Source organism: Kwoniella dendrophila, chromosome 5, assembly GCF_036810415.1.
Source record: "Kwoniella dendrophila CBS 6074 chromosome 5, complete sequence".
Lineage (NCBI taxonomy): Eukaryota > Fungi > Basidiomycota > Tremellomycetes > Tremellales > Cryptococcaceae > Kwoniella > Kwoniella dendrophila.
This window is the reverse complement of record NC_089480.1, coordinates 839466-851762: the sequence shown is the minus strand read 5'-3', so window position 1 is coordinate 851762 and position 12297 is coordinate 839466. Positions and strand designations below refer to the sequence as shown.

The following is a 12297-nucleotide window of genomic DNA, read 5'->3' as shown; positions in this document are numbered from 1 at the left end:
CTGCTGCCTGTCTGTTAGTTATCACAATATTGGGTAAGTTAGTAAATCTGTTAAATGCCCAGCGGTTCAACGCAGTATTCTGTAGTCTTTGGCCAGCTATCACCGGTCAAATCATGAATGATCTCAATGATGATTTAAGCATAAAGATGCGAAACAGACTAAACCTTCATATAGCCTGTTGAAGTCAAGGACGATATACCGATATATCATGTTGAAGCGAAATTGCGATTGAGAAGCTACACTCCGTTCTCAACGGATGAAAGCTATATATACAACGCAAAAGATCTTAGCTTTCATCTACGGCCATAGAAGGTATAAAGCACCGCCTCTCGTCTGCTCGGCGCAGTTTAAGTTGCCTATCGCTCTGTTAGTACCAAGGTAGGGGACCACTTGGGAATCCCGGGTGCTGTAGTTTTTCACTTTTGGTTCTTTTTCTTTCGATACATCCATGTTATGTATATACCTAATACCTTTTCATCAACTCATTTCATCGAGAAACAGAAGCCAACCTTTTGAATTTCGTTGTCGGTGGAGGTTCCGACGATCTTTTTTTGATGTCAAGTAATATGCAGTCATCGGAATTTGATGGGAAAATGGCGCTATTGTATTTGCGTTACAAAAGGGAGGTCTGTGTGTTTGTGTGTGTGTGTATTGTAGAAAATCAACGTGCGTTTTACGTATTGTTTTGACAAAATGACCATTCCCGTAAGCTAGCACGAAAGAGATTATTACCGCAAGCAGCTTTACAACCATACGGTGATCTGCATGAAGGTTGAACAGATCAAACATCCGAAAAGGAATAGACCATGCCGTACTCACTATGGGAGTTACGGCGATTGGTGAGTAGAAGCTTGCAAATGACAGCTCAATATGATAAAAGAGGTATGTCACCATCAGACAAGTCACGTTCATAGCATGTTGTCACCACGACCTGATATCATTTGCTATATGTACAAAATGAGTTTGACGAAATGTTCTTTTGTCACCAATTTTAGCATGAACATCCACGATATAGATATGCTGTTCCTTGTTCCCATACCGTCCCATTACCTAAAAACGTTTACGGATTGTTTGAGCGATTTTGCCATTTATGAGATATGCCTAAATAGCCTTTGAAAGATAGAGCTGTACGGCGACTCAATTGGTGTTTTGTGTTTGTTCGGTTTTTTTCCCCTCTAAAGTGTTCCGTAGCTTGCCTTTTGAATGACCCCTCTCAACCTCCACCGTTTTATCTCTTCCCAGCGCAGTCGCAGTGACGTACATACCGCTCTTTTCGCCCTGAAATATATAATGGTTTCTTTACCTGTCCAGGGGATACAAAGCAGGAGTCAAGACAAGACTTGCTGGAATCAATTCTGGACTCTCGTGTTTTTCTCTCCTTGCTGTTTACCCTGAAGTGTTTGCCTGGGTATATAGCACCTGTACTAAAAAGCCTCGACGTCACTTGCCCATTTTAGGTGATTGTCCCATTTTTTGTTCACGTAAAGGATTTAACGTAAAGATAGTGATTTTCGATGTTCAACCGGTACTCTACCAATCGATTTTGCCGATAACATATCTCTCTGTTTACATCTGATTTATTTGTCAAAATGAGAGGTTTTATAATGGCGATATGCATTCCTTCTGCCGATAAAATCATCGAGGGAGTAAAAGGGTTTAAAGCGAAGAGGAGAGAAGTAAGGATGTCATGATACAGATTCTATACGAGTACGGAGATATTTTATACCGAAAAAATCTTTCGTTCTTTTATCAGTTGATGGATTAGGCATAAACAGGATGTAAATCATGTAGGAACCCCACTGACTGAACGTGCCGGCCGAAGATATCGGGAGTCTTGAATGCAGGGTAGACTTTAGAGCAGCTAGACCAAAATTAGACACAAATTTGGGTTTTCCTTTAGCTTCATTCTGTAACACCAACATGGCCCGGAATGGTATAGAGAATAATCTTAGAGAGTATGAAGAATCAAAAGAGGAAGGAAATCTTTGTTCTCGCAATTCTGGGTAGTGCGTATTTCCAGGAAAGTTTAATTTCCAAAAACAAACCAAAAAAAGAATTTCTGCACGTACGGTAATCGTGCTAAACATACCGAACCGTTGTTGTTTTTTTTAAAGGTAACACATGATATGACATTCCTGTTAGATGTTTGAATGCTCAGCTGCCAATTTCAGAATCAATAATAATAGCGGCAAATAAATAAGATATGTATCAATCTTAAATTCCTTTCTTTTTTTCGAGAATTATCTTTCTTTCCATTCTCTATAGAACATACCGTAGCAGTACATTCCATGACTTTACATTGCCAGCATACCATAGCATTATCATACGATAACGACCACAACACCGACCACACTGCGGAAAGGAACGTGGGAACATAGCAAAACTAGTCAATGCCCAGTTAGTCGTAGTACTAGTAGCTGAATCATAAGACGCAAAACAAAGTTAGCCGGCCGGCGCCGAGAATTCAAATTCTAATACAAATTCCAATTCCAACACTTCAAACCGAGAGGTGATATTCAAATTCCTGACAAGGAAGATCTCTCATAAAACAGTCACCGTATATCATCATACAAACGATACTCACTTTTTTCCATACTGTATTTCCTTTGATCCATTCATCCATATCATTCAACCATACATTCCTTTCATTCCCATTATCATTATTTCCATTGTAATATTTATGGCTTAAGCATAGTTAAGTGTATAGACTTTATCATCAAACGGGTCCGTCCAGAAAACGAGGACTTTTTTATCGATAATGTCAACTTCGATATCACCCCGAATCAGTACCATCGAATCTATCAAGGAAAAAGGATCACCCAGTTCAAACGATTATAATAGCAATGGAATGATAATTGATCACCATGAGAGCATACTGAAAAGCGTAAGTACCATATTTCCTTGATACTGTTACTTTGGCCTAGACTTTTATGCTTTGTCTCGTCGGGGAGTTTATTGGGATTCCAACAAATGGGGTAAAGGAAGGGAAAAAACAACAATCAGGCAATTAAGGTCATTGGTTTCAGCTTAGACCTTCATCAACATCATTCATCATTCTGAAAGGAACTCATTATATTGTGAACATCGTCATAACTACACACCCCTTACACGACCACAGCACGTTATTCCTCTATTTTCATTGATTCTCCCCATTCCTGCTGTTCCGGCCATCAGCAACGAGACTTGTACTGTGAGATCAGCTGGTTGGCAGAAACGGGTTCCTCTCGCCCTTTATTTGTTCTAATCCAAAATATACACAACAAATAACAAAACCGCTCTTTCCCTCCTTCACAATTTCTATATTGTTCTACTCAAACACGACTTTTTCTTATTTCTCATTTCCACCATTATTGTCGTCATAGACATCACTACCACTTGTTACCCCATCTCATATTTCATTTATTCGCCAAAAGTGAAAGAAGATGGAAGCTGACGAGAAAAAAATTTCTGCCTTATTTATCCAATTCTTTCTACACCTGGATACCCATCTTTAAATCACAACGATCTTGTTTGAAAAACACCATACGGACCTTCCTTTATGATCATGGAACATGGAAACGAATCTTTCTCCCTTTATCTACCTCCTGCTCAACAGTCGCCCACTAAAAGTTCTCAACCACGAAGGACAGCTACCACAAGTTCGCCTGTAGCAAATTCTCCATCCTCATCTCCAAACCACTACTTATCATCTTCCACTCCTGGCGCAACATCTGCCTCTTCATCTGCTACCCCTAGTAGTCAACATCCTTTAGCTCAACCTCCTATAACTGCTACATCAGCCAATAATTCCCCTGCACCATTACCTTTCCTTTCTCTCGTACCCCCTCAAGTTAATTCACTCAAGTCCGCTTTGACACGTAGGAGGTCATCCTACCCGCCAGCTACAACTCCCGGTAGTGGTAGTGCAGGAAATCTTTTCCCTTGGGTCATGGGTGGTACTCCGAGTGCGAATGGATTTGATTGGGGTTCAGCATTAGAAACCTTTCCAGGCTTCAACGTAGAAATAGCTGGTGGTAATGGGGTTACCAGTGGTGCAAATTTACCAGCTGGGTCAGTGGATTGGGAGACTTTGCTCAACTTTGATACAGAAGGAAAACCATCACCGAACAAGATCATACCTTCTAACCTTGGAAAAGTTAAACCCATCATTGCATCACCAAAACAGCCGTCTACTACAGAAATACCAGCTCCTCGAGCTAAATCGGATCCCCTATCAGACCCTCAGCCTATTCAGCAACACCCAGATCCATTCAGAATCCAAGCATCTATACCCGCCCCTCCGAGATTACCACACATAGAACAGAATCCTACCAGAGTCGTACAATTAGGAGCAGATCTAGCGTGGAGAACTGCTTTGGCTAGTGTGGTTGAAGTAGACGGTGTAGGTCAAATTACGGTGGCAAGGATATTGCAGGAAGTATGGAGACGAGGCGGAGGAGAATTGGTAAGCTCTGACGCACATATTCAAACGACCCTGATTGTATCGAAAAGCTGATCATACTTGCCCATCTAGGTCACGAGCCAATGCTTATGGCCCAGCATAGTCATAGCTCTTTCTATGCCTTCTGAACCTGGTCCCGACGATCGAGTACCTAATCCTTCTGCTCAATCAGCTATGGCTCTTCAACACCTATACAATCTCAGTGTTAGACACTGGGAACCAGTCATATTCACTGGTCTGTTGGGAGCTTACGGGTCAGGAAACATCCCAAATGCCCCTGCTCCCACGGAATCTGCGAACGCTTTCGCACCCACTCCGGTCTATGGACCTTCCACTCCTCTCAGAGAACCCGATGTTTCCCAGTGGATGAATCTCACACCAAGTGGTTGGAATACCAACGCTTTATTTGGTGGAAACGGAACAAGCGAGAACCAGAATCACAACCAGAATCAAACGCAGAGGAATACATCTGGCGGTTTCCCATTCCCTATGAATGCCGATTTGACTACTGAAGCGCTTTCAGCAAGACGAACCTCTCTAGCTAAAACAGATAATGGGGAGGAATCGAATTTTAAAAGTATAGATGAGATCTTAGCTTCAATGGAAGAGGGTACTGTTGAAACTGAAAGAGCTATGAACGTCGCCGCTGCTTCTCAGATATCGAATTTAAATTCAGCTGTTACACCAGAATTCAGTAATTCAGTAAATGCACCTACTCAACAATCATCAACTTATCAATTCCCAACTCCTGAAACTGATTCTTCACAATCTCCACCTGGTAGAAGAACTAGTAATAGTAAACCCACCAACACGCTTTCTCCTGTTTCTATGACTTCACCATATGTTACAGCTGGATCTTTGACCTCTACTTTTGCTGGGACTGGACCTTCACCAATCGCTTCGAGTTCACCTGTACATCCACATCAACAACCACAATCCCAGTTGCAACCTCATAGACCTGTTTCACAGAAAAATAGACCATCTCAATTATCCATGCCACCGGTCGAATTCATTCCACCCCCACCAATGTGTATGTTTTTCAAACCTTGTTTCGAAAGTCTCACAGATGGTAAAGCAGGTATATGGCGAGGTGATTTAGAAGTTAGAGGTAGAGGCGGAGGCAAATTTCCTATTCTTGTTGTTGGTGAGAAAGATACGGAGCATTTATGGTGAGTTCAATGCCTCTATGTGAATGTCTCAACACGTGAAGATAAACTAATATTGTATTTATAGGCAATCACAACTTTGGCCACAAACTTTGACATATCCTCTGAATCAACATCCTGTAGAAAGTTGCACAAGTACTATGATACCTGTTTCGCATCTTGCTAGAGAAGGTTTAGTACCAATAACGATGGGTATGGTACTATGCAACGAACCACCGGAAAGATTAGCACCTTATGTTAACATGGTTCAAGGATTACATGCTGAGGGAGTTGTAAGTTTGCTATACTGTTCCAATGTTGAAACACATACATTATTTGCTGACTTGTATGCGTATAGGGATTCCACTTACCTTGTGAAACAAGATTACCGATAGTTTTCTTACCTGCAAAATTCCATTCATCTGATCCCTTACTTAGATTAGGTATAGCATTTATGGGTAAAACAGGATTTTCACATCCTAATGCACCTTTACCTTCTAATACCAATACACGTGGTAGAATCGCAAGTGGTGAAGAAGATGGAACGACACAGACAGCACCAAAAAAGAAAAGAAGAAGACAATCTGCACCTGCTTCTGCAACTGGTATAAATGAAAACAATGGTAAATCAAGGAAAAGAAAAGATAATAATAATAATAATGGTATTATTGTTATGGGTGCTGGAGCTGGATCAATTGTTGGTAAAATCGATGAAGAAGGGGAGTAACCGAAGAAAACACACGACTGGATAAGTGAACCGAAATAAACCAAACATTTAACGAACTCAATTTAACGACTACAAAATACACTTTACAATTTAACGATTTCTTTTATTTCAATATACACAAACATATACACGCATTTATCAACAAGATTTAGAATTAACAATCATACACGGACCTTATCTCTTGCTTTTTTTTCTACATCAATCCTTTATACCCATTAGATTTCACATTTGTATCAATACTTTCTCTTTCTCTTTCTCTTTCCCTTTCTTTTCTTTGTTGGTATCCCATTGTTGTTTCTACATACACGATCAGAAATCATTTTGGGGCTTTTGGGTGCTGGTAGTTAGTTGGAGGTTTTATGGCAGGATGACAATTATTCTTCGATTTTCTTTTACTCTTCTTTTGTTTTCCAAATCCTTTTCCCGCTTTGATCAAGTATATTTTCTCTTTTGCATCGATATAGACCAATAGTTCCTTTGCCTTGGAATAATCTAAAATAAACAAGAAAGAATAATCATAAATCAAGTATAATCAAAAAGAAAGGATTAATGATTAAAAAGACAAAAAGAAGTGAAAAATTAATGATTAAGAGTAGAACAGATAAATCTCATTATTATCTAGTATAAGAACGGGGAAAAAAGCAGAGAGAAGAATCAAGTAAACAATTTATATATGAAACATGCAAAATAAATTGATAATCATGACTTTTTTTTTTTCACGTTTTACAATTTATCCGCTCCTACTAGAAAAGTGACATATATCACAAGCGGTTGAATAGAATAGTTTACCTCGTCCAATTTTTATCTTATCTCTCGAACTTTGAATATTTATGATTGCAGCATTTTGTAAATTAGCAAGTACTACGGTGTCCTAGACTGAATCGAATGACCCAAACACGCGTTTTGATAAAAAGTCCAAGTCCAGAACATATCATATTAGTGGCGTCCCTTAAGCTTTTCTTCACTGGTCCCTGAGTGAACAACCGATCATCCGATAGCGCATAAATACAGAAATGTTTGGTTCCTCTCTCATTCCCTGTTTTTTTAGCGATATAAGTATAATGGATGTTCAATGTTGTTGTTGTATAGGTTTGGGAGAGGGGAGACTAATTCAAACGAAAAGGTCGAAAATGATGATCAACATGTCGACTCTAACTTGAACTAAAATTACATTGTACAAAGAAAGATGATTGATGTGATCTTCTTCTTTCATTACGCATTACAGACTTTAATCATGTTGATTTAAGACATAATATCTTTTTAGTTACAGCACGTCAAACATCTACGGGATAGCTGGAAAAAGGTCTGTGCGATCAACCATCAACTTGTCATCACTATAGCTGGGAGTCTAGACCTGGATTTGAAGCTTTAACATTGAATATAATTAGGAAGAAGGATCAAATCGGGGCTTAAATTGTAAGTGAGCTTGGATCCTTTTGATGGTGTTATATGGTCTGTGCGTTAAGGGAAAAGGAGGAGAAATAGAGTATCAAAGCGTTATTCTTGGTTAAAAATACATGAGATCTCATTGTATTGTTCGTTTTAGACGGTGGTTGCAAGTCAAGTGAAAGTCGAGGTAACCCTTTATTGGTTGAAGGTTCTTTCAAAGACGGAGAGTTGTTTGAGGGATATTTCGAGGGATATCATGGTAGTTTATTTGACATGAACCAATGAACGAGAATGCTAGAATCTCTCTTTTGTATGTTGTTGTTCATTCATTAACGATCTCTCTCCTTATCTTCAGATATCTTTATTATTAGGTATTCGACACAACTTGATGTCCAATGATTAACAAACCGTTTACCAACTTTCTATAATTCGACTGCTTAATATAAACTGGTAATCGACCACCTTCGATCAATACACTCATTTTTAACGAGACTTTATTTCCCAGAATCTCAAGAGCCCGCTCTTCCCTCAACTCCAAATAAACATCAACCGCCAACATGAAAGCTCAATTCGTAGTATCGTTAGTCTTAGGCATCATGATGTCAAACGCATCTGCACATGATCATGGTATAAGATCGAAACACAGATCGAACGATCCTGCGAGAAGGATACACCATGAAGTAGACGAGATATCTATACCACCTTCCGTCAAAATACTGCATATTCCAAACGATGAAGAACAGCATCAGTCAACAGGCATAGATCGTCGCAATGAATCAACAGGAATACATCTTGGTCCAAGATCTGAATCATCTACTTCAACAACAACGAATAATACTACAAACTCAACAATCTCAAATTCTACTTCTACTTCAACTTCATCGTTACCTTTACCACCTACGACTGTACCGACGAGTCTATCTAAGCCTATACCAGTTCCACTGGATTTATCAATATCTAATAGTCTAAGTGGAGGATGTATGATATTTTTAAGTTCTTTAATCACAAATGATGATTTTACAAATTGTTTACCATTTTCATTACTATTAACAACATCAACATCATATTCAAAATTAGTTTCAACTTCTATACAAACGGGTAATTTTAGTTATTTAAATGATTTATTAAAATTTACATTAAATCCAAAACCATCAAATTTACAATGTGACAATTTGATATCATCAGTTCAATCAAGTTTATTATCAAATAAAAATTGTGGAGGAGATAATAATAATCCAATTATACAACAAACTAAATTATCTTTAAATAATTATAAATTAATGAAAACATCTTCATCTTTATTAAATGATCAATCAGGTTCATATTGTTATTTAGATGCTTTATATCAAAAGAAACCAGATGATTTATATTTATGGAGTTTACCAAATAATATTCCGTAAGTAGATAAACCAATAAACTCCCTTTTTTTTTTTTTTTGGTCAGATAGTGAATCAAAAGCTGATTTTTCATGTTGTTTATATTCTAGCCTTCCTTCATCATCCAAACCAACTTGCTCATCATGTTCGAGATTACTTCTCAATACTTATATGGAGAATACATCTAGCGCAATCTTTAATACTACACTAGTCAAAGCGGCTGTTGAAAGAGTCAATAATGCCTGTGGATCAAGCTTTGTTAATTTAAGCGCTGTAGCCTTGAGTAGTTCGGCGGGGAGGAAAATATCACCTGGGTTCTTATTCGATGAGCCTATAGGATGGATGTTGGGCTTGCTGATCTCATTCATAAGCTTGATATGTATATAGAGGAGCAGCGGAAGTAGTGGAAGAATCAGCTGACTCAGTTGAAAATAGATGATAGTTGTGTCAATATTTTAGCTTGTATTATTAGGAAATGAATCATGGCGGAACAGGATGTTTTTTGGTATTTTCGTAATCATAGTCAGTTGAAGATGACGGACATCCGATTGATGAATCATCTAGTCTGGTGGTTTTTTGTACATATATCTTAGACAATCACCCTTGTATATTATAAGGACATTGACCTAAAATAACTTTAACATAAATGGTACAAGTTTGGTAGAAATGCAGAAAGAATATAAATGCACTTTGTCACTTTGTATATCATTATGGATTATGGATTATCAGTCGCGGTCAAAGCTCAAGCTGCCACGTGTGATCGGCAATTCGGCGATATAGTCAATTGATGGTAATTTGCCACTTGAGGTTGGTGTAACCTTGTAATAGATAAGATCTTACATGCATGTGTTATGTATTTTATTATGATATTAACTATTTTCTTCACTTTCTCCCTACATCCTCCACTCTTCAAGTCCACCTTACATCTTCTTTATCCATCAATATACTCCTATAGTATATAATCATCACCATCAACAGCAACCACACCAATGATATAGCATCAGGCAGAATCATGTCTAACGGAAACCATGATCTTAATGGTCATGTAGTAGTAAATACGACGACGACGACGACGAATTCAGCGTTTACCAACTTTGATCAGAATAATAGTAATAATAATAACAATAATAACTATAATCATGATCAAATAACAATACAACCTGATTTCTTTAGAGGTTTAGATATTGATACTAGTACAACATCATTAGATCCATCGTTGTTTGCTTTAGCTGCTCAAGTTCAAGCTGTTGCACATGCACATGAGCAAGGTATAGATATTAATTTCAATATTGATCCAACTTTTATTGATCCAATTTTTCCTGAAGGTTTAGAAGGATTAGGAGGTTTAGGAGGTGAAAATCAATTAATTGATCCTAGTTTATTTGAAATTGCTCAAGTTGTTGATGATGTAAATAAAGGTAAAATAAAATTGGAATTAGATCAACCAAATTCCGTACCATCAGCTTTAAATATTCCTAATAATTTACACCAACAACAACAACAACACCAACAGCAAATACATCCACTTGTTTTGGATAACAGTAATAATAGTAATGTCAACAACGGACAATCTCAATATCCTCAACAAAGTAATGTGGATGTCATACAATTAGATGATGAAATCGACCCAACATTAAGAGAAATCGTAAATAGTTTAACCAATGCCCAGCAGGTAAGCGATACTTGCTTGTATAGATTATCTAGGCGTCGCATAAACACCCTTGTTTGAACCTGTCGGGCATCAGCCGATTTCTGTTGTCATTCACTGGTCATTCCTTCTTGGCATTGATGAGCTGACGCTATCTTCTACACAGTCATCGCAAGTCAACGGACAAGGTTTATCGCATGCCCAAGCTGCTGCCGCTATAGGTGCCCATCTTACTGATGTCGAAGAACGGGAGAGATTACAGCAGAGCTTGCAGACGACTCTAGAGGACTTAACGAAAGCTGATTTTGGTGAGTAATAGTCCTCCTTATCTGATATCTGATATCTTCTCCTCTCTTCGTCGACGTTTCGTGTATGCTTATACTGTCATGCGTTGCCACAGGCTCTATATTTCCCCCGAATTTTGCACAATCCCCTCCGAACAATTTCCTAAATCTTGCACCTGACGCTAGCTTGATCAGCGATTCTTCCAATGCCCATGAGATACCCCAGGCAGGACCATCAACCAATCACCAAATCAACAACTCAACAACCCACTCCACACCACACTCAATTACGAAATCTATACATATTCAACCCCATTCTCATGAAGAATATGGCAGTAAAAGAGGTAGAGGAAGACCGAAAGGATCAAAGAATAAACATAAAGCTATACCTATACCTAAACCACCTAAACCAGTTGGACCACCACCCAAACCAAAAGGTAGACCACCAAAAGAAAGAAATCCAGAAGAACAAGCAGATTATGAATTAAGGAAACAAGAAAGAGAATTAGGTATTAAAAGGAGAAAAGGTAGACCAAGGAAATTCCCAGGTTATTTAGTTAGAGAAATGAGATTAAAGAAAAATAGAAAAGAATTCAATGAATTATTAAGAAATCATAACAGTAATAATTCAAATTCTTCTGATGAAGATGATGACGATGATGACGAAAATGAAAATGATAATAATGATTTGAATGCTGGTATAAATATTGAATTAGAAGATAATAATCAAAATCATTCTGAAAATGAAAATATCATAAATACAAATAATAATCATCATCATCAATATGATCCTAATGATTTACAAGGAATTGAGAAAGTTCAAGAAGAAATGAGAATGATGATGGATGTTGAAAATATGACAAATGGTTTACATCAAGCTTTACAAGTCAATGTGAATCACAATAATAACAACATTCCTAATCACGATCATAATACGGATAATCATCATACGCATATGAATGGTAATGGACATCATCAACATCAACATCAACATCACAATGAAGATAATGAAAATGATTTTGGAAATTGGTCTGTGGTTCAAGATGGGCATGGTCAAACTTTATTAGATGTAGTAGGTATGAATACTACAAATCATGGTGTTGTTGGAGGTGTGAATGATCATACCATGGAAGGTGTATTCGGTTTGAACCATTGACAAATAACCATGAGCAATCTTGATAACAAAGATCTCAGAATTAAAGCCTTGATCGGTGCTATTCGTCAATGCAAAATAAAATTTATCACTCATAGAATAAGAAAGAAAAGACAGAAATTTCATACATCAAC

At 37.8% G+C, this 12297-nt stretch overlaps 3 protein-coding genes across 3 annotated transcripts; all 3 read left to right on the top strand.

The window, feature by feature from the left end:
* Positions 1-3544: 3544 nt before the first annotated feature.
* Positions 3545-6313, top strand: L201_004152 (uncharacterized protein; the record flags this gene model as incomplete). The annotated part of the gene is made up of 4 exons (XM_066219900.1): positions 3545-4444; positions 4514-5610; positions 5675-5879; positions 5945-6313. 4 exons carry the CDS (start codon positions 3545-3547, stop codon positions 6311-6313), a joined length of 2571 nt encoding a protein of 856 aa, XP_066075997.1.
* A 1946-nt stretch (positions 6314-8259) lies between these two features.
* On the top strand, positions 8260-9465 carry L201_004151 (uncharacterized protein; the record flags this gene model as incomplete). Its single annotated transcript, XM_066219899.1, has 2 exons — positions 8260-9098; positions 9189-9465. 2 exons carry the CDS (start codon positions 8260-8262, stop codon positions 9463-9465), a joined length of 1116 nt encoding a protein of 371 aa, XP_066075996.1.
* A 625-nt stretch (positions 9466-10090) lies between these two features.
* On the top strand, positions 10091-12166 carry L201_004150 (uncharacterized protein; the record flags this gene model as incomplete). Its single annotated transcript, XM_066219898.1, has 3 exons — positions 10091-10750; positions 10893-11034; positions 11127-12166. The coding sequence occupies 3 exons, from the start codon at positions 10091-10093 to the stop codon at positions 12164-12166; spliced, it is 1842 nt and encodes a 613-aa protein (XP_066075995.1).
* Between the last annotated feature and the right edge of the window lie 131 nt (positions 12167-12297).